General features: G+C 40.2%; 1 protein-coding gene across 2 annotated transcripts in view; it reads left to right on the plus strand.

Moving 5' to 3' along the window:
- The first annotated feature begins 371 nt into the window (after positions 1-371).
- Positions 372-22,259, plus strand: part of wu:fj29h11 (uncharacterized) — a 41,172-nt gene continuing 19,284 nt past the window's right edge. The window contains exons 1-29 of one of the 2 annotated variants that reach the window (XM_067488347.1): positions 372-802; positions 2,235-3,670; positions 3,761-3,841; positions 4,761-4,950; positions 5,042-5,400; positions 6,840-6,965; positions 7,044-7,241; positions 7,507-7,647; positions 8,014-8,274; positions 9,342-9,522; positions 9,625-9,791; positions 9,936-10,079; positions 10,165-10,343; positions 10,570-10,742; positions 11,839-12,063; positions 12,181-12,290; positions 12,484-12,693; positions 13,861-13,975; positions 14,063-14,264; positions 14,362-14,509; positions 15,062-15,239; positions 15,334-15,511; positions 15,772-15,898; positions 16,020-16,139; positions 17,072-17,222; positions 17,309-17,421; positions 17,973-18,123; positions 18,480-18,728; positions 19,228-19,440. In XM_067488347.1, the coding sequence (XP_067344448.1) occupies positions 2,246-3,670; positions 3,761-3,841; positions 4,761-4,950; positions 5,042-5,400; positions 6,840-6,965; positions 7,044-7,241; positions 7,507-7,647; positions 8,014-8,274; positions 9,342-9,522; positions 9,625-9,791; positions 9,936-10,079; positions 10,165-10,343; positions 10,570-10,742; positions 11,839-12,063; positions 12,181-12,290; positions 12,484-12,693; positions 13,861-13,975; positions 14,063-14,264; positions 14,362-14,509; positions 15,062-15,239; positions 15,334-15,511; positions 15,772-15,898; positions 16,020-16,139; positions 17,072-17,222; positions 17,309-17,421; positions 17,973-18,123; positions 18,480-18,728; positions 19,228-19,440 (6,115 nt within the window). In that variant the 5' untranslated portion in view covers positions 372-802; positions 2,235-2,245. Of the gene's footprint in view, positions 803-2,234; positions 3,842-4,760; positions 4,951-5,041; positions 5,401-6,839; positions 6,966-7,043; positions 7,242-7,506; positions 7,648-8,013; positions 8,275-9,341; positions 9,523-9,624; positions 9,792-9,935; positions 10,080-10,164; positions 10,344-10,569; positions 10,743-11,838; positions 12,064-12,180; positions 12,291-12,483; positions 12,694-13,860; positions 13,976-14,062; positions 14,265-14,361; positions 14,510-15,061; positions 15,240-15,333; positions 15,512-15,771; positions 15,899-16,019; positions 16,140-17,071; positions 17,223-17,308; positions 17,422-17,972; positions 18,124-18,479; positions 18,729-19,227; positions 19,441-22,259 lie in introns of both variants that reach the window. The other variant, XM_067488346.1, reaches the window with a different exon arrangement.

The raw sequence follows: 22,259 nt of genomic DNA on the forward strand, positions 1-22,259 counted from the left end.
GTGGCATTTTCCAGGCAGATAACGTTAATTTACATCCCGTTCCATTATTTTTTTTAGCGGAAGTGTGGATTTGTTGCAGTAGGTTTGTTAAAATTTAACAACTTGTTTGTACGTTGTATTTGTCAAAGTTCACTGCACGATATTTTAATATCAAACACTTAAGTATGAATTCAAAATACAGTTATCTTTGTTTCATTGTATTACGTAACGTTACAGTGTTTTTTGTAACAGCTGCACTGATTGGCTGGAAGGTCACATGGTTCATTACGCAGTAGTTGAGGCGAATCAGCTGCTGCTTTGTCAGGAATGTGAAACTTAAAGCCTCCGTTTCTTTCCATCACACGCCATGCTCCTCCTGTTTTGTCATAAAAGATTAATAAAACAGGTTTTTTTTACTTATTACACATTAACCTGTGAATATTCGGTCATCCGTGGATTATATTCTGTTTGTTGAGGCAACATTTCATTTTAAATGTTTGCATGTTGCCTCAACAAACAGAAGGCTGGTCATTGGCACCCAGTTGTTTTGTGATGTTGCTTGCTTTGCACATGTGAAGAGATGGACATGTTTTCAGGAATATGAGAGTGTGGCTGTGGGTTGCAGTCATTAATAGACTTGAATGGAGTTTAGCTGTTAACTTTCAGTTTCGTTTCTCTCTGGTTTAACTTAGAATGGCATTAGCAGGAGAGGAGGGGTGAGTGAGGGCAGTTTAAAAGCCTAAACAGGAAGGTCGCTGCTTCATTTATAACAGCTCAACTTCTAATGGAGATTAACCACAGATCATTTCATTTTCAGGAATAGGTAAGATAAACCCAAGATCTGCTTTCTGCTTATTTCCTTTTCACAGCAGTCTGTTTTCTTCATGTTGTCTTACTTATGTTGGGAATGTTATGTGTACTCCAAGCTTGTTTTGATGAACAGCTATGATCATTTCTGTAATGTAAATGACATGATTTCAGAAGGAAATTCTTTAAAAGTATGGATTTTATTTTTGAGAAGCTAGAATAGTACTATAAGTGGGATAACAGGTGTATACTCTGAACAAGTGTAAACCCAATCTCTCATAAAAAAACAACCCCATCACAAAGATCTGTGGTGCTGTCTAACAAGCCATGTCAGAACATTATTACATTGGGTGTGTCTCTGGACATTATGAATCCACTTGGCTTGGTTCTTGTGGTCACTGTAGCAGTGTTGTTTTGTCAACTTGGTTTAAAGGATTTATAAAGAAATCTGGTAAAGAGGAAGGATTTGATCATTATACACTTTTGGTGTAATTTTGCAGTTTGAGTATTTGCTCATACTAATAGGAATTTTGACAAAGGCTAGTTATTGTGTTGTGGAAGGTACTTGATAAAAGTAATATATTGCATATTACTGTTCATCAAGTTGGATAAATTAGGCTACAAAAATATGTTCTAAAGCAGTAACATTTTGGTTACTTTAGCATACTTTAGCACAAAGTGTCTCTATAAATTAATATTTGGTTTATTATGAGGTAACATTACTAGGCCTCAGTTACCAAAAAAAAAAAAAAATTATATCAGCTATACATATCTAAGACATGTATCCAGCTTATCCTGACCTGCTCAACAGCGTACTCCATTCCTGTGCTCCCACACAGACTCCCACCCGATGCTTAAACAGCGTCATTTATGTTTTATTATAGTGAAGTAGCTGCCTCTCAGTTGGATAACTATAATAACTCTTCTTCCTTTGAATTACATTATTGTTGAATTGAATTTGATTGTTGATACTGTACTGATACTGTACTTCCTCCAACCTTTACCCTACTGTTTTGCACCTGCCTGTTGTATCTCAGTGTTAGTGTTTCTATGAAGTCGACTATCATCAGAGATGACGATAGATGTATTGTCAAACTTGGACTAGAAAATCGATGAGACGTTTTACAAAATTCTGTTTGTCCAGAATACACTAATTTGCCACCTTTAGTTGAAAGAAAATCTACGCAGTCTGAACATAGCGACATAGTACTTCATACGATAAATTAATAATTATAAAAGCAATAATACATAATAGTATACAACATAATGTTATTATGTAATGTGTTACTGGTTACTTTCGTAAAGGGGTTGCCCCCTCTGTTAGATATTTTAACAGCATTTTACTTAAACCACATGTATTTTACTGTATACAGGTTATTGATGAGAGACTACTGGTAAAATCCTTAGCAGTGTTTATTCATTAATAATGTTTTCTCCTTCCCTGACAGCTCTACTGAAGATGGAGAAAGTACTGGAAAATATAGTGGAAATGGTGAAGAAGCACCCAGCTGGGATCCCCCTGAAAAAGCTGGATGCATTCTATACCCAGACGTACCACCAGAACCTGACTTTATACTCTCTGGGCTTTGACTCCATGGCTAATCTAATAGCTTCTATGCCTAATGATCTGATTTTGGAGGGGCAACTGGTGTTTCCCAAAACCCTACATAGTGCAAGGCCTGCTGGAGCAGCTGCTGGGGCAAAAAGAGAAGCTACAGTGAAGAGTATAAATAGAAAAATGATCCTGGAAAATATAGTGTCTATGGTAAAGGAAAATCCAGCCGGGATCCCCCTTAAAAAGCTGGCTGTGTTGTATAGCCAGACATACCACCAGAATCTAACTTTGTCTTTGTTGGGCTTTGACTCCATAGCTAGCCTGGTAGACTCTCTGGACAGAGATCTAGTTGTGGTGGGGGAACTGGTGTTTCACAAATCCCACCATAGTGTAAGGCAGCCTGGAGCAGCATCTGAGTCATTAACAAAAGCAACAGGGCATAGTATGAACACAGAAAAGGTTCTAGAGGATATAGTGTACATGGTAAAGAATCACAGCGCTGGGATCCCACTTAAAAAGCTGGCAGTGGTTTATAGCCAGATATATAACAAGAATCTAACTTTGTCTTTGTTGGGCTTTGACTCCATAGCTAGCCTGGTAGACTCTCTGGATAGAGATCTAGTTGTGGAGGGGGACCTAGTGTTTCACAAAACCCACCATAGTCTAAGGCAGGCTGGAGCAGCATCTGAGTCTTTACCAAAAGCAACAGAGCATAGCATGAACACAGAAAAGGTTCTACAGGATATAGTGTCCATGGTAAAGAATCACAGCGCTGGGATCCCACTTAAAAAGCTGGCAGTGGTTTATAGCCAGATATATCACAAGAATCTAACTTTGTCTTTGTTGGGCTTTGACTCCATAGCTAGCCTGGTAGACTCTCTGGATAGAGATCTAGTTGTGGAGGGGGACCTAGTGTTTCACAGGGTCCACCGATGTGAACATCAATCAGGACTAGGTGCTGAAGAATCCACATCAGCAAAAGCTACAAAAGAAAGTGATAAGGTTTTGAATAATCTTGTCTTAATGATGAAGCAACATCCAGAAGGGATTCGCCTGAAGATGGTGACTGAAATCTATAACCAGATATACCACAACAACTTGGCCCTAGACTCTTTGGGTTTCAAAACAATTTCCAGTTTGATAAAATGTCTAAAGGGAGATCTAGTTGTGAAAGGGGGTGTAGTGTTTCACACCTTATACCAGCCTCAAAAACAACCTGAAGCTGGAACTTCCATGGAAGCAAAAGCAGACAGCAGGCCTGCAACTCCACTGAGGACTGAATCACCTGTTGGAGTTAGGAGCACTGCCCTAACTGTTACTCATTCACAGGTGGATATCAACTCCCATAGTGTGCCTCCCTGTCAGACAGGAATTCTAGGTTCTCCTTTGTTTTCTACTTCCTCCTTATTCTCTACCCAGAGTCTTCCTGTCAACCCAGTTGCTGCGTCCAAGCCAGCTCAGCAATTGGCCCAGTCGCAGCTGTACAAGAAGGTTATAGAGGTCAGTGTTTTGAATAAATACATACAGCCCTTTGTGTGTTTTTATTAACTAGAAGCAAAACCTGATATAAACAATTGCACTATTACAGGACAGTGGACGAAGCTTGTAGACTTGATTAGGAATTAGTAGTCCACAATGGTGCTGAGAATGGTGCTAACATGTTTGCAATGCAAAGTTGTAGTACAAAATTAAGAGGAATAAGATCCCCCCCCCCCCGTCCCCTATAACTTTTACCTTGCTGACACTTAAATTGATTGAAATGTGTTAAATGACAAAAAGGGCACTAAGCAATCAGTTTTAACTTTAACGTTTCCTTCAGCTGGACCCTCCCAAAATGAGATAAAAGAGACCGGACTTAGCATATCATTATGTATATGATGATGACTATAACAACCATTATCAATACAGCTAATAGTATATTTCTGATAGTAAGTTTAGTTTAAAGTAGCCAGGGGGGACTGATTTCTTAGATCACCTTATTGATTTAGCAATAATAGCTTTCATTCATTACCTCATATTTAGTATCCTGTCAATGTCTGTGTTCGGGCTGTCAGTGTTTAAATGTTATGTAAGCCCTCTATTTACCCCCTCTCCTTTGCCCAAGCTACAGCCACTGTGCATGCAGTAGCATGCATGCTCTGCTCCTCATCTTGCATTTTTTACATACTTGGATGAAGCGGCAAAGTAATCGCTTCTTAAACCTTATTTCTGTTTCTTGAAAGCTGTGGTACAGTAAACAGTTTATTTATCACAAGCATACTGGGCCCTATTGAGGGTAATGTTAAAAAGGCCATATTAGGCTTATTGTAGTTATATTGCAACTTAATTGTTGCAAATTTAAGTGTCCATATTTACAACGAATCACACAAAAAATACAATTTTGTGCCTCTGACAGTATATGTTTATTGCTGTGTTGCAGGTGATGAATAAGTACCAGCTGAGTGCTCCATCCATGGACCAGCTGCAAACCTGCTACGCTTATCACTTTGGTGAAACGTTTCCTCTCACAGAGTACATGTCTCTGTATGACAGCTGGGAAGCTAAGAAGCTGCCAAGTCATTCGGAACCAGCCGCACATCCTAACACTTCTGTTCCACAGACAACAGCAGGTAACCTAACATAAAATTATTTTCATAATAATAAAACAAAGAAAATCACTTGCCCAGACTTCTGAAACAGTGTCGTCATACCCTTCCACAGCAGCACAAACTACAACAGAGCCTGAAATAAAGGAGCAGCTACCAGCCATTACATCCAACTTAGTTTGTGACTCAGATTTTCCAGCACTGGGGTCAGAAGTGAACTTGACTAAAAAGCAGAAGAGCAAAGTGAGAAATGCAAACCAGAAAGAGGGCACTGTCCCCATCTTTAAGGAAGTGTATTACTCCCAGCTCAGAGAGGTACATGGAGATAATATGCGAGCAGTAGAGGCCATAGAGGAGGATGAGCTCACAGGCAAGAGGAGAAACAGGGCTATGGACCAAGATACTGTCAACAGTCTGATGGAGGATGTGATACGAGAAATTGCTGCAGAGGGAGAGCTTGTCACCAAAGAGAAGGTGAGGATAGAGTTTTAATATTAAAGTTATCAACATCAAATTAAATAAAATCAGCATTTTGGGAAATGTAATGTAATGTATGTATAACCAGTGCCTCCACATTGAGTTTGGTTGCACATTTTGAAAGATAGGGTCTGGTGTTACTGATGTTTTGGAGGGTAAACCTGCATGCCTGAGAGACAGAGAAGATGGGGTAAAGTTGACTATCAATGATGACCCTCAGCAAGCAGAAATGTGTAATGAGACGGCATATCGGCATAGCAATGACAGGAAAATAAAACCCAGGGATGGGGTATATGTAGATGGAAAAAATTTGCAGCCCGCAGGGATTCCACAACCGTCAGGAGTGCCGTTTCTCTAGAATGACTGGACATCAAGGTAGTTGTTCTGAGAAAGGACACATGAGAATATGAGATCTTATTATCGTTTAATGATCTTGGCCAGAAATGGAACAAGAGAAACAGGTCTATAATTCTCCACAAGGGAAGAGTCAGGAGTAGGCTTCCTAAGCAGTGAAGTAATTAAACCTGTTTAAACAAGGTGGGGAAGGTGACTGTTGTGAGAAATTAATTAATTAAAGATTTGTGTAATGGCTGGGATTAGTAGAGGTGCACTTGCTTGCAGGAGGGTGCAGGGGATAGGATCTAAAGATCAGGTGGTAGGATGGTTTGTAAAGGGGGAGTGTCAAAGGACTAGTAGTGCAATGTACGAAGAAGCTAGCAGGATGTCTCCATCTGGAGGAGAGAAGTGGGAGCTGACAGCTACCACCTGGTTTTTGAAGAAGCTTGAAAGGTCATTGCCAGGGAGAGAGGTGGATGGGGAAGATGGAGGGCAATAGAGGAATGATTAGAAAGTCAAGAACAGTATCCTTGTGTCAGTGGTGATGCCAACCTTGTCCTGGTAGTGTTCAGTTTTCGCTTTGGTAATGCGCTAAGAAAAAAGATTTAAGCAGGCTCTGTTATTCAGCCAAAGCAGATGGGGCATTGGACCTGCTCCACTGAGCTTAGAGCACTGTTCATAGATCGATAAAATAGTCACGCAACCTAAAATAACAGTGCCTAACTGAAACCAAACTAACTTGCGTGTCTTTTTCAGGTTAAGCATGTAAATGTTCTCTGATTACTAAGCTGAAACTAACAGGCCAAATGTCTACTTCCCTAGAAGAGCAAAAGCTCTTCTAGCTGCAGTTCTCGCCACAATCAGAACAGACTAAATCAGCAGACTCAAAGAGAAATAACAGAAAATCAGCTACTTCTGAAACAAACACATTTCAAATAGCAGACAAATGTAAAAAAAAAAAAAAAAATGAAAAAAAAGGCCATGCATTTTATAAAAGGCTTAGATATAAATTAACCAAGAGTGTCCAAGAGAAGACCTTCTATACAACAATCTAATGACATGTTTTTCAATTTCCTCATGCTTTCTACAATCCTGTCCAGGTGATATCCAGGGTGTGCAGGCTATTGCAGATTCCCTCATTGGAAGCTGGACGGATAAAACCCTGGAAGTTTCCAGCTTTAAAGGACCTGCAGTACATCATGAAGGAGATCAACATATTCATAGAGGTTGAAACATTTGCATTTGCTAGTAAGTTGATTTTATCTGAGTGGTTGGCCACTAATAAAGCCTTTCTCCTTTGTTAGTCTGCTGAAGCAGTGTCGTGCATCTGTACTCTGTATGAACTGGGTCAGTCGCTGGCTGGGCTGAAGAACAAGAAGCACTATGACGAGTTAAACCTGGGACCCCTCTGCAAACTCCCTCTTATCCACCGCATGTTCAAGATTGACAGTAACACGAAGGATGATGATATTCCCCAAATTGAAACAGTGGACATCTTAAGGGTATGACTCACATAGAGGATGACACATGGATGTAGTTGATAAGACGTACAAACTACATTGTAGATAAATATTGGAAATATTTTTTGATTTTATTTTATTTTATTTCCAACTCAGTTGTACACATCCCTCTCACCCATCTGTTTTTGGAACTATTGCTGGCATCAAATTGAAAAATCAGAATGCAGTATATGTTTTCACAACAATCGTATTTCTTGGTTTCATTGAATATGTTGTGTTTGTGCTGTATTCTGTTTTCTTTCTTTAGCAACTTCGTAATTTTCGGAAGAAGCAGAACAAGCCAAAAGTCGACATGGCAGAGTTTATGAAGTATCTGGCTGATAACTACAACTGCGAATCTCCTTATGAGCTGGGCATTAGGATACACAGTATCGCATTGCCCATATCGGTAAGGGGCAAAATCTAGCGCAATCCATCATGTTTGATGAATGATCTTAAGCGGAGGGCATGTGAACCTTTTTCAGGGCATTTTTATTTCACTCATTCTGTTGGAGAAAATCCATGCAAACCACACATGCTAAATACTGATGGACCTGACCATATGTATATGTTCTGAACATATTTTAGGGAAGATAGTCTTTCTAGTCTTAGTATTATAACTAATGTGTACCGCTAGAACTGGCACATTTGATTGATTGGAGGATGTGTTCTGGTAAAAAAGAATGTAAGGTTAACATACAGCGAGAGCGGTGAGATGAAAAATCAATGCGTTTGTTAATTATGAGCCTGTTTACCATCCCTCTTTTCACTGCAGACTGTACTGAAGGTGAGTCGTTGTGAGCACGCTATTTTGGAGAGAGCCAGAGAGGTCATCCAGAAAGAGCTGGAGGAGGAGACCCAAGAGCGGCTGAGAAAGATCAAGAGAAGTGTGTTGGAGCAGCTGCAGGGAGCAAGTTCCTTCTCCTCCACATGCAACTTGGATCTCAGGAAAAAGTACGCCTCCATGACGGCAGCTGAGGTAGTGCTGCAGGTGTTCACCAATTCAGAGGGCGTGTTCAGCCCCAAGATGACCAAGGTGAGTATCTTGGCCTTCTGTTAAGTGGTAGTGTGGGTATTTTGTTTCCACCTATTTGGGAATGCATGAGTTATGTCACACTGATCATGTCTTTAATTTGCTGCTTTAGACTGCAGGGTTTAATTCTTCTAATCCTCCCTCCCTGAGCCATGAAGGGTACAACAAGGCGTAACGGAGCTGTTCTCCAATTCTGAACTTAATGAAATCCCCCCAAAAGATACTTTTAACTGATGTGAACTGGCCAGAAATAATCTTAGGCTAAACCTATCTTGACTTTTACACATTCTGGCATTATCTTTTACTCCCGAGATCGTGTCCTGCTAATCTGCTATCTGAGATTATGCAGGCATTTTTCCTTATCCAGTCATGAAACATTCAGCTCTGCATTTTTTCATAAGCAACTTCTGTCATTTACTTTTCTACATCATCATCTCATCATATTCTAAGACATATACTTTTAATAACAAATAGCTCATTTTCTGATTTCCAATTTGTGTGCTCAAAACAGACATGAACGAGATGTAACCTTCACATGCAGAAGACTGTAATAACAAAAGAGTATAGTTTTATATTACCACACTTTGGTCTATATAACCGAGTACATATCTGGAGTAGTACCAGTTTTTTTCTGTGGTCATGTCTTCTGGCTTTAGAGTAAGCATCTTATTGTCGGCCATGGAACAAAAGAGTCATAGTTTTGGAAATAAATTTGATAAAACAAGTGTTATTTGTTATACTTTTAATATAATGTTAGAATTAGACTTGGATTCACCACCTATGTTAGGTAAACACATGCATCTACCAAGGCCACCAGAGGGATTTGGTAGCTTCAAAGGCCGGAGGGTACGACGAGTTGGCCAACTCCCATTTGAAAAAAGCGTACAGTGCAAAACAGACAGTGTTAAAGAGGATTTCTTATACTGAATATTGTCAGAGTATAAATATCAGAGTAAATTTGGACATACGTTATGCGCCAAGTAAGCTGATACAGAGCCAGCATTTTTCATTATGCTCACTTAAGACTTCCACATTTCTGACGGAGAGTTTTGTTCCAATTTCCAATGCAGCACGTCCAGAACTTCCTCCTGCAGGTGTCAGGTAACCGTCTGACTACAGCGCTGTTTCAGCTGGCTATCTGTGGTGGCTCCCTGGCTGTCCCACAGGATCTGGTGCCCAAAGACACGGCATCCAAAGGGAGTGAACAAACTAAGATAGAGGACAAAACCACTACATCACTACCCAGTGAAGGTATTGATGGAGGCTGTACTGTATAGTTTTTTCTAGTCTCTTGTATTAGCTACCCTGATCTTAACCTATGATTGACTGAGTTTTGTGTTTTGTCTCTCTTAGCCAAAGTGAAGCAGTATGTAAAAGATAGCTTGTCCTCTGTGAACTCAGCCATGACTCTGGCCCACTTTGCCTCCTTGGAAAAGAAGTTGACTAAACACTTCCAAGTCAAAGACTTCTTCTCACTAGGGCATGGCAACTTCCTGGAATTCCTGGTAAAACACAATCAGGTACAAATACTTTTTCCGGTAATTCTTATCACTCTGTGTATGAGTGTGTTTTGTAAATGTGAGGGTATCATGTCCCTGCAAAGACTGTGTGAAGACTGTGCAGTAACAGTTTTTATCCTGTTTTTTTTTTCTGATTATGTGCAGCTTCTGCATGATGCACTGGGCTCTATCTTGATTCTGGGTGGCAGTGGCATGGACCTTGCAAGCAATGGTTTCAGACCCACCAGACAAGATGTGTTTGAGTTCATCAAACAGTGTGGCAATATAGCCAGCACTGATCCAGATGAAGTGAGTGATTTATAGACCCAGGTTTGCTGCGTAAATACACAGAATAGATGTTGTAAAGAATCTTTGTTCACCCTCCTTTTCTTAGCTGTCACATATTGAATCAGCACTGAGGTCCCACTACCGGATCCGGGACAGTCGTGAGCTGGGCTACGGAACTCTGCATATGCTGGCTGGCCTGGTCCAAAGGCAGAAAGGGCTGTTTGGAGAAGGACTGACCCAGGTCTTCTATGAGTCAGCCCTGTTTGCCAAATATGGCAAAATAAGGTTAGCAATGTATTAACAGATATTACTAAAACAGCTCTGTAATGCACCTTTATAAAGTTTTAAGATTTAAAGTTTAAAGAAAATGTAGTTTATACATTGTTAGTTTTGTACTCTCACTTTATATCCCAGACTTTTTGTTGAGCAAAAGCTAAATCTAACTTTGTCCTTTTCCAGTTCATCTTACATATCTTTTTTTGTCTGTCTCCAATATTCCTACCATGAACAGTGCTGACGTTGGGTGTGAGGCAGTGGGACGGTTAGGTGAGATGTCCAAGGCCCAGGCTTTGGCCAGCTTGCTGTCCTGTCCTCTGCTGGAAGATTTAAATGAGTGGTGTCAGTGGGACCTGGTCTTCAAACCCCTTCATGGCTCCCTTAAAGATTTCATTGAAAGAAACGCAGGTGGGGGCCAGTGACAACATTTTAGTTTCTAGCAAATGTAATTGTTTCATTAATAAATACAAGGGTAGAGCTGTGAGATATGAGAAAAACCCTATTTTCAGAAAGGTTGGGAGTTTTTTTTAAAACAAAAATTATTAATCCCCTCGAATATTGTTTTATCTGGCAAAAGGAAAAGAAAATAATTTTAATCTTTTCATTGGACAACATATATGTATTTTGTAATAACAAGCAAATTTAGAGTTTGATATCTGCTGCCATTCTTACTGATTGAAAGACTAGAGCTGCTCAATAGTCTGTTGTTGTTGTCTGATTAAGTTCTCCATGATCTTGCATACATTTGAAGGAGGAGGCAGGCCAAGCAAATGCACTCTGTCTGGAAAAGTCACATGCAGAATGAGGCTTTACATTGTTCTACTGAAATATCCAGGACAATACATTGCCTTGGCAGCAAGACGAGGTCTTTTTCATCTTAGGCTACGAGAACCCATCCATTTTTATTAAACAATAAGCTCAATTATGTACACTCCTGACCACAGAAGAAGTTTGTACTGTTATTCTGTCCCTCTGACATGAACTCTTGAGTAATTCTTGACAGAACTGACATATGAATTTGTCCTTTCATAACAGAGATCAGGTTGCATTCGTGGTCGAGCAGCAGACTGTGTTAAGAGACACCAGTATTCTCGAATAATCCAGAGCCCAAGTGGTTATATTCATAATGGTAGCACAACATTTTCTCAGGCAGTTCAGCCTGAGTGTTTAAAGATCATGAAAATTCAGCAGTGGTTTCTATCACTGAAAATTTTCATAAGACTATGTCCTGTAAATGGTGAATAGGGAATCGCATAGGGAAATATTCTTTTTGAAGTTTGGGACGGTGCAGGCATCAAACTCAGAATTTGCTTATTTTTACAAAATGCAAGTTAGTCAGTATCATTGATCAGGTAAAGGTTCAAATAAGAAGAGTTTAGATTTTATTGCATTTTAGAAGGACTCCCAACTTATCTGGAAATGGGGCTTGTACTTAACATAACCTAGTAATTAACGTCCATCTAATATGTGATTAATAAACTCTATTTACTTACTCGTAACCCAGCTGATACAGGCCTAGCAGCATTGGAGGTGATGCCAGGCTTGCTGCTCAGGATCACCACGCACACAGGAGACAAGCATTTCTCCAGTGCCGCTATGGTCCTCGACTCCCTCGGCACAGCTGGTCACCTAGTCTCCATGGTGGTTGCTGATGGCATTGTCAATGCTCCCATGGCACTCTTGGCTAATCACATGCAGAGCTCCCTGGCTGCAGCTGTGGCTACAGAAGGTAGTGATGCAACTGGGCTGGAAGAATTAACTTAGCTTTTTATTCTTTACCTTTTCAGTGCGCTTCAGACTGTCTTCATTACCAAACTAAACCAAACTCAAATTTGTGCCTGGTTAGATTTGTCCCAGGCTGAGGAGGATATGACCTGTTACATCCGAGTGGCAAAATTCCTCTTGGAATGTATGACAAGAATCCCCACCAAAATCTGCCAGGCTCTTCTGCAGCAGGTCAGTCACACTGGATTGCCCATGTACTAGAGAGAAGTTTTATTGAATTATACAGTACATTACAAATGGTAAGAGCCAAAAACATAGGTGGATGTTTTTACAGTACATAGATCCATAAGGGCTCAACCAAAACGTAATCCGTATAATTTATCTGTTTAAGATTAAGGACTAGTGTGTAAATTCTTACTTGCAGGTCTTTTTGGAGCCTTTCTCCCGTGTCCTGGGCCAGGCCAAGTCGAAACACGTCCTAATCACTGTGGCCCAGTCTGACCCGAGGCATGTGAACTGTCTGCACCGGCTGGGCATCCTCCTAGGAATCACAGAGTGGGTCAGAGACTACCAAAAAAAGCTGAACCCTCCGCAGAGCCAAAACCACATGCCTGTGCCTGTGGAACAAACCAAGGTCAGAATACATGTAATTTATAACTACACTCACAAATTGGACACGCAATTGCACAACTATCATTTTTAAAAGGCATTCTTATGTTAATTATATGAAGCTTCTATATGCTATTTTAAACACACAGCTGACCTGATTCTTTCTTGGGAAAACATTGATCTGATCTATAGCAGAATCATTTTTTGTTTACATTTTGAGCATCAGTGGAATAAATACAGAAAATGTACATGAACACATTTAGAAAGTTGAGTTTTAAGAGTACAAAATAAGAAAAATAAATATAAGATTTTATCTAAGTAGAACTGATAACTAATCTCAGGGTTATCTAGTGTCAAATGTACACTGCCATAACCATGCAGTACTTACTTTCAGCAACTTTCAAAAGCCATGAGGTTTTACTGATACCCATACAAACCCCATTTCTAAAAAAGTTGAAATGTTGTGTAAAATGCAAATAATGCTTTTTGACATTGTGTTGCTGAATTCAGCAGAGCTTTCACTGAAAGACATTGTCTGGATGAAAGCATATGGTACAGCACTGATAAACAAGTCAGACCAAGCCACTCACCCCAACCGGTCAAGGCAGATGGCCACCCACCCTGAGCCTGGTTCTGCTGGAGGTTTCTCCCATTAAAGGGAGTTTTTCCTCTCCACTGTTGCCTAGGGCTTGCTCAAGGGGGATTTGTTGGGTTGCTTCTACATACTTGTGTAGTCTGGACTTTATTCTGTAAAGTGCCTTGAGATGACTTTGTTGTGAGTTGGCGCTATATAAATAAAGTTGAATTGAATTGAATTGAATGTGTCCATACTTTCCAAAAATATTGTGTTTAGTCTCATCAGACCATGGGACAGTTTTCCACTTTACCTGAGTCCAATTTAAATAAGCTCATGTTCAGAAAAGGTGTCACTGCATTTTCAAGCTGTGGCCACAGGTCGTGAACATAAACAGTTTCTGGGCTCACACTTTGCAAATTTTAGCTGAATTGTCATGTCGTTTTTCATAAACTTTAAACTTTGAACACTGAACCTAAATAGGTTCTAAAGGGAACTGGATGGATTAGATAAAGCTTTATTCTGAAAGCAGATTCCGTTGGTCACAGTCATGTTCCTCTGCCTTGTTTCTATTGTGGTGCTGACAAATTTTTTTTCCTTTTTTTTTTTACACTCCAGTCTAATTTAATAGATTCTAAGAGCAGCAGTCTATCAGCTCTGACTATGAGTGAAGATGAGTACCTTGAGGACAACATCATGGACAACAGCTTTACATCCTCCCAGCTCAATCAAGGTGATAATTAGTAATACACCATCATTTCATGCTCTGCTGAATAACATAGTATAGTTTTGTTTGTAATAGCAAAATGTTTTCTTCCAGTCAACGGCGAGCAAGATGTAGAGGAGGAAGATGAGGAGGAGCTGTATGAGTTGGCCTCACTGCCTGACGGAGAAAGATCATTTGTCAGCGGAGAATCTGACAAAGGGAACGATGAGGAACTGTCTGAAAATGAAAAGGAAGCTACCAGCAGCCAATCAGAGACCAGATTAGATCTCCAAAGAGCCATAATTGAGGACATCAGGTTTGTTCCTATTTCATGATTTTGTTTTGCCAAACTTGGCCCCTCCACAGAAACTGAAAACTGACATTTTTATTTGTGGCATCCTATTCTCTAACAGGAAAAGTGAGTTTGGTATCGGTGTAGAATTGACGGCTGAAGGCCAGAAGCTGATGCAGGTTCACCAGGACAGGCTTGGCCGCAGCTTGGAACGCCTCTCCACGGAACTCTACAGCAAAGACACACACTTTGTTCTGGAACTCATCCAGGTAGTTTCTATAAAATGCATGCACATTTGCACGTGCACGTTTCCCTTTATCCATGGCCAAGGGCTCAGCTAAATCGAAATTATGCTACCTACTAATAAATAAAACATCTTTGCTGTTGTTGACATCTGCTACTTTTCGACTGTTATCAGGTTAGATACCATTTTATAAATTGAAATTCAGACATTGATTTACTGTGACTTGGCGACTGTGGCGCAGGAAGGTAGAGCGGTTGTCCACCAATCTCACAGTTGTTGGTTCAATCCCCGGCTCCTCCGGTCACATGTCGAAGTGTCCTTGAGCAAGACACTGAACCCCAACTTAGTTGCTCCTGGTGAGTGTTGGCCAGCTGCAGAGCAGCTCCCCCACCAGTGTATGAATGTGTGTGTGATTGTGAGTGTGAATGGGTGAATAAGAAGCAGTGTAAAGCGCTTTGAGTGCCAATAGGTAGAAAAGCGCTATATAAGTGCAGACCATTTACCATTTACCACTTCTTAGTTCATATGTTAAAGTGAAATGTAAATATTTCTAACCTTTTTGTTTCCCATATTTCAGAATGCAGATGACAACAGTTATCCATTGGAGACTGATGTTGTTCCTGCACTGGCCTTCGTGGTAGAGAAAGACTGCATCACCGTTCTCAACAATGAGACCGGCTTCCAGGAGAAGAACATCAAGGCAATCTGCGATGTGGGCTGCAGTACCAAGGGCAAACACAAATATGGATACATAGGTAAATATATACTGCAGATGATGTGTTATTAGTGTTAGAAGATTCTTTTAAAAATATGTCAGAAACATTAATGTGGTTGCTGTGCTTCACATAGGACAAAAGGGAATTGGCTTCAAGTCTGTGTTTAAAGTCACAGACTGCCCAGAGATTCACTCCAACGGTTTCCACTTGCGCTTTGACAAAACATGTGGCTCCATGGGATATATCCTCCCCCACTGGACTGAAGATGAGAGGCCTCTGGATGCGCAGCTGAATCAGTTGAAACAGTCAAGGTTGGATGAAAGAGAAATTGCATTTTCACATTTTGACATGTCAGAAATAGTATAGCACAGGTCCTATTAATAATATTGAAGTTAGAGTAGACACAGCAGTGGTCCAGGGATATTAGTTTCTAAAAGTTTTTTAACAAGACTTGCTTTGTCTATCTACTGTTTTTGATTTATTACAACTTATAGTTTGCTACTTACATTGGCCTATAGCGCACAGCAACTAAGTTTCAAAACTACTCAACTGCATTTTTTTCTCCTATCAGCTGGACCACAAAGATCTGCCTCCCTTTGCGCTCTGAGAGCCATCACACCAGGAACCTGTTTCATGATGTGCACCCATCCCTACTGCTCTTTCTGCACCGCCTGCGCTCAATAACCATCTTCAATCAGGTAGCTCCTGTTTCAAGTCATGTCTTTTGTGTGCAAATAAATAAGCACTTGCTCATTTGCAGATTGTAAGTCAATATGAATTCTTTGTTCTTCCACATCTGCTGCTTCTGTTGTCCTGCAGAGTGAGAATCGTCTTGTAACGATGACTCGAAAAGACCTGAGTCACAATGTGTTAGAGGTGGAGCACACAGAGGGGATTGAGCGCTGGCTGGTGGTCAAAACTACACTGCGGCCCAAGAAGGTAGAATAATGCACAAGCTCTTAAACTCTTGTTCTTGATCATTCCAGCCTTGCATTTCTTTGACGTGCTTCTGTATACCATAAATGTTTTGCTCCCCCTTTTTCTCTTGCCAGAGTTTATGAAACTCACTCAATAGGCAGAGTGTTGGTTCCAACATCAAGTAGGAACCACTTTTTACACCACTTTTTCCCAATTTTCAGCACAATAAACCCACGATGGTGGAACGAGCTACCAAACTCTGCCCGCTCAGCAGACTCTGCTGAAAACAGAACTCTTCCGCATCTTCCAAAAGAAACAAAAAACACTTCCTTTCTGCTTTTTTTTTCACACTTGCATTACTTTTCTGATGGGACTTTGCTTTGATGTTTTCTCCTTGACTCAGATTTGCCTTGTACCTCACTTGTAAGTCGCTTTGAATAAAAGTCTCTGCTAAATGACTAATTGTAAATGTAAATGTAAGTAGGATTATGGCAAAAAAAGATTCAAACACAGTTACTTACACACCACCAAGATTTTGACATTTCAGTGTCAGTGGCAGTACAATGTGACAAACCAGAAAAATCCAGGTTTTTTGTATATTTTTAGCATATATAGCAGTAGGTGTAGTAGATTCTCAGAAAAAAAACAAGACCCAGCATTTGTGATATGGACGCTCGTAAGGCTGTGCAATTGAGCAATTGGTGAATGGATTATTCTGGTTAGTCACTTTGTACTGCTATGATTTTGAACAATACTGTATGTCTTCTTCAGATCTCTTTCTTCTTTTATTTTCTACAGTTCTTCGTTACCTGCACTTAGATTGTGTAAGAGAAGCAGCAAAGTTGACGGAGAGAAAATATGTGGAGACATTGTGTTTCCTGTTTAAAACACCATTGCCAGTGAAATCCGTGTAATTGTAAACTGATGCATCTGTTGATCTGTTTCCCCTTCAGATCAAAGAGGAAGTTGAGTCAACTGAGCTCGCCCTGGCTTTCCAGCTCAGCACTAACAACACAGAAAGTGACATCATTTGTCAGCCTCAGAAACAGCCTGTTTTCGCCTACCTGCCCCTTCGCAGTTTTGGCTTCCGTTTTATCATTCAAGGTCAGATTTGAGATTCAGACCTTGGAGCAGATCTAAAAATCTGTCTATAGCAAACTCTCGAGAAGTAATGGTAATTTCCTCTTCAGGTGACTTTGACATCCCTTCCTCTCGGGAAGATGTTGACAGAGACAGCCCCTGGAACCAGTGGCTTCGATCTGAGATACCGCAACTTTTCCTCCAAGCCATGGATGTCTTTATTGTAAGACAATAGCTTAACTACAGGGCATTATCAAAAATTGAATTCGTTTTTTTATGATTCTTGCATTAAAAAAAAGAGCATTTGCGAATGAAGTTTAATGTAACAGGATTAAAGAGCAGCATACATGGGTACAAAGTTATTCAAAGGATTTTATGGACTTCGAAGTAGATCGATACACTTTATCGAGTAGAGTATATCAACAAACTTTAATGTGTGAACTAAAAGGAAAAAGAAATTGTGGAGGGGGGAATTTACAACTACTACAATATGTCATAACAGTCAATTCAACAAAATATCCTCCTAAACAATTACATTAGTAAAACATAGTCATGGTATGTCCATTAATCTGCTCATATTCTCTAACTTCTACTAATTACTTGACACTTCCTGAAGATGTTTTTGCAGCTTAGGTAAATAAAGCTCTTTATCCACTAAATAAGAGTTCGTGGAAAAGAGAAGTTAGACATCCTGCAATTTGATTCAAACATTAATACACAGTAATAATAAATGATGACTCAGCAATTGTGGCTGTTTTTACTTGTTTTTAACAGGATCACCCAGAGTTCAAGGGGCTGAAGGGCCTCTGTGAGTTCCTGCAGTTTATTCCCCTCCCTGATGAAGTTCTGGACTTCTTCAAGCCTGTTGCCGGGCAGATTATTCAGTTGCTCAAGGGCAAAGCCTTCTTGCCTACACTCAGCTCAGGTATTCACAGCTGTGGTTGCTGCAAGATTGAAATTGCTCAATCCAAGAGGGCAACAATGCATGTCTGTACTAAACTTATGTTGTTTACAAAAAGCTACATTTAAATCTCAAATTACCAGCAGCTTGAAATAACTAAAGGAGAACCTCTTGAAATTGTTCCTTATTTTATGTGTCTTAGGGGTTTTAATTGACGGCTCTCTTGCTTTTAAAATCTCAAATTTAAATGAATTAAACCCGGTTAAGTAAAAGACAACAACATTAAACCCTTAAAAACACCCACAAAACAGCTTAAAAACATTTTTATACTGTTTCTACTGAAAGTATGTAAATGTTTCTGTCCATGCGTTTTCTGTCAGATGGTAAGGTTGTATACAAGCTGCCATCCCAAGTGGCTATCTGTCAGGATGCTGTAATCCGGGATGTGATTGGTGAAGCGGAGCTCGAAAGGCATCTGTCTCTCTTCTATCTCTACCCGGGCTTGAGCCCTGCCCCACCTGCCTCCCTGCTCACTCACCTGGGAGTCCGATACCTGCGAGGATCAGATGTTACCACGGTAACCACAGCCATGTCAAAGGAGCTGACGAGAGTAGAAGGCATTCATTCAGGTGTGTGCACTGGAGTGTGTCTGAAGAGAAAATAAGAAAAAGTTCAATGGACCATCGGTTCGCACCACTTCGAACACACACTGGATCTTGTGTAGTAAAAGGCTTCGTATTTCTAAGAACATACATTTAAAATTCATCTTGTATGATGCTTTGGATGATTGTCATGTTAGAGAGAGAAACATAGTGTTCTAACAATGTAAGATCTTATTATAAAACATCATTACCTAATGTGATTATTTGTGATGTGAGAGCACAAGAATACTGAAACCTTAGCTAAGAAATGCAGCAGTATAAACTGCTTTAGTGTAGACGTCATCAGCATGGCTTGGTACTATATGTGTAAAGCTTTATGGTGGGACATTTGGTGCTAGAAGATAAACCTTTAATTTACATCATGCAACTTAAGCGAGCACTAGCATGAGACTGAAAATCAGTCCACTCTGGTCTGCTCCAAAAAGCACTGTCATTTTTTTGTTACTTCACTGCGCGTGTTTTCTAGATGGTGGTCTGCGCCAGCTGGCCCGTTTGCTGGTTTGCAACTTCCGAGCTCTGGAGCATGGCTATGGAGAGACAGACTCCATCCTGCAGACTCTCAAGAACCTCCCCATAATCCCACTGGCAGATGGACGTGTAGTAGCACTGAGTGGTGAGGGCGTCTTCTTTCCAATGGAGGAAACAAAGACCAAGAAGAAGAAAGCTCAAGCTTGCTCTGGTAATTATATAATATCCATATTTTCCATTCAACTTAAAAAATGTCACATTATATGATTATCCTTAGTAGTAATGCTGCATCACAAGCAAATGCTGCACCTCAGATGATATCAGTATACCTGCATACTGCTGCCTCATTCCCAACTCTCCCTTTGTCTGTATGACAACATTTATGCTGTATAACTTATTTTGAGGGAAGGCAAGAGTGTGAGTAGACATTTAAAGGAAAATTATGATAAAGTATAACTGAGCTTTCAGAATGTGGTACATCACTTATTTTACTAAAACTAAACAGCTAATATTTCATAATCAAGTGAGTTTACTAAAAATAAGTCAAAGTATTCAAGAGTGTGAAGTATTTCACAAGAACTGGAAACCAGTTGGCACTGTTGGAGCCTTTTTTGTGCAGATAATTGTTCCCTAGCACCTTGGTTTATAAATGTGCATATGCCTCCTGATTACACTATGCCAGTAACAACAAACAGCAGATAGAAAAATAAAACCAGGAAGAATATAGGGCAGTGTAGTTTCACAAGTTCCTAGTTTACCAAAAAGGTGAATCTGATGTAGAAAAATACAAACAGATAAATATGCATCACTTTTCCTGCTGGTGAGAAGAGCACATGCAACACTCTCCATCTGTGCTGGTAAAGCTCAGCTGTGAAATATTTGCAAAAGCTGTAAATGATGACAGTACCTCAGAGGATAAATAAAAATAGCGCTTTGAATTGTATGGTATCATTTGATGAACACGCTAAGGCAAACAGAATAGCTGTAGAAACAGTGTGCGTCAGGACTCTTAACCCTATGTCAACAGCTGTGTCTACTCTTTTAGGAGCCAGCACATTCACAGACGTCGAAGGTGGGGAAGTAGGTGTATGAAAAAAAAAAAAAGACCATTCTCTAAGAATAAGCAGCCTTGCAGCCACTCACATCAAAGCATGCTCACACAAACATGGAGGAGCACCACCCCAGTTGTGCGTCATCACATTTAAAACCAGCACCTAAAGCAGAGGTTTAGAATGTCAAGCATTAATAATTGATTTTCACACTGATGTCAGTTTCCTGCCACTGCAGTTTGCAGGCTTAATTATGTTGTCTATGTGGTTGGATGTCTTTATAAGGGACTCACAGTTCTTAGGTAGGACTTGTTGTTAACTCTGTTTTACCTTCCTGAGTCTGAATCCCCAGCTGGCTGCAGCCTTTCTGTGTATGGCCTTTCTTGTAAAGATTTCCTCTGGGTACTGCGGTGTCCAAAAACATGCATGTTGGGTTAAGTGGGGAATCTAAATTGCCGGAAAGTGTGAATGGTTTTCTGTTCGTGTATGTATCTGTTTGTTGGTCCTGAGATATACTGGTGACCTATCCAGGGTGTACTCTGCTTCTGCGATAGGCTCCAGCCCCCTTCGACCCTGAACAGGATAAGCAGTTCTAGATAATAGACGGACGGAATCGCTCACTTAGTGCCTCAATTGAATACAAAGCACAAGGTCAATTGATCAGATTAGACAAACTAACTAGTATGTTTCTTTCCTTTTGTTTCAGAAGTCTGTGGTGAGTCATTGAGTGCGTGTAACTAGGTTACAATCGGCTTTCTCAGAAAAACTAATTTCCTAACCGTCATGTAAGCAATAAGCTGAATTACGGATAGGAGGTTAGGGAAACCTGGTTTCTCCTGGTAGATTTCTTTTGGAAAACGCTGAAGTCAATGCCGTGTATATATATGCGTAACCAGGTTTGATGTTGTTCCAAACAAGGAACTTATGTACCAATACATAGAAATGCGCTATATAAGTGCAGACAATTTACCATTTATGATAACTTAATGAAAGCTTCAGCCATTGCTCTCAATGTTGATGTTGAATATTTGATAAAAAAAAAGAAACCAAAAAAAAAACATCACAAGAAAAGAAAAAAATATTAAACAAAAGTTTGTCTTTTGCAGGGATTTCGGACAGCAACTAATATTAGCTTATCTGGAAGGTAAATATTTAAAATAAGCCTGCATTTTAATTTATATTGAGTTGTTAGGCGTGCCTACCAACATCTACTATAGGTAATATACTCAGTATATCATACAACAACACTTTAAAAAATCTAACCTAACTATCGTAAATTGGTTACAACTGTGGCTACAACAGTAACGCGACTGTGGCGCAGGAAGGTAGAGCGGTTGTTCACTAATCTTACAGTTGTTGGTTCAATCCCCAGCTCCTCTGGTCACATGTCGAAGTGACCTTGAGCAAGAGACTGAACCCCAACTTAGTTGCTCCTGCTGACTGTTGGCCAACTAAGTTGGGTGTGAATGGGTAAATGAGAAGCAGTGTAAAGTGCTTTGAGTGCCAATAGGTAGAAAAGCACTATATAAGTGCAGAACATTTAACGCTAATCCCAAATAATAAAGTTAATTAATAAAGTTCACCCTTTGAACATTGCCACAAGTTTTTCCTGTATCATATACACAAACACCCTTTTGGCAGGTCATGAAAAACATGCAGAAGACAAATGTTTGTACCATTGCTCCCTTTTCTCCCTTCACGAGCATCCAGAAGTATTGCTTTCTTCTGGTAGTTCTTGGCTTTGAATCCAGTAGCGATGGCATAGTCTTGGTCCATTAGTTTGGTCCACTAATTAGTCCACTGGTCCACTAATTAGCCCATTGGCCCATTTTTGTTTGTGGTGTGAGTATTAGGGACCTAACCAGAGGTAGTGGGCATGGTTTGAGGCACCGCAGCTAGAAACTTCTCATAGGAGCCCACCAACTTTGATTCTATTAGGGCACAAATGAGGAGGAACTTTTCACCCGTTGATATGACACTA

This window comes from Channa argus, chromosome 20, assembly GCF_033026475.1.
Source record: "Channa argus isolate prfri chromosome 20, Channa argus male v1.0, whole genome shotgun sequence".
In the NCBI taxonomy this organism is placed as follows: Eukaryota; Metazoa; Chordata; class Actinopteri; order Anabantiformes; family Channidae; genus Channa; species Channa argus.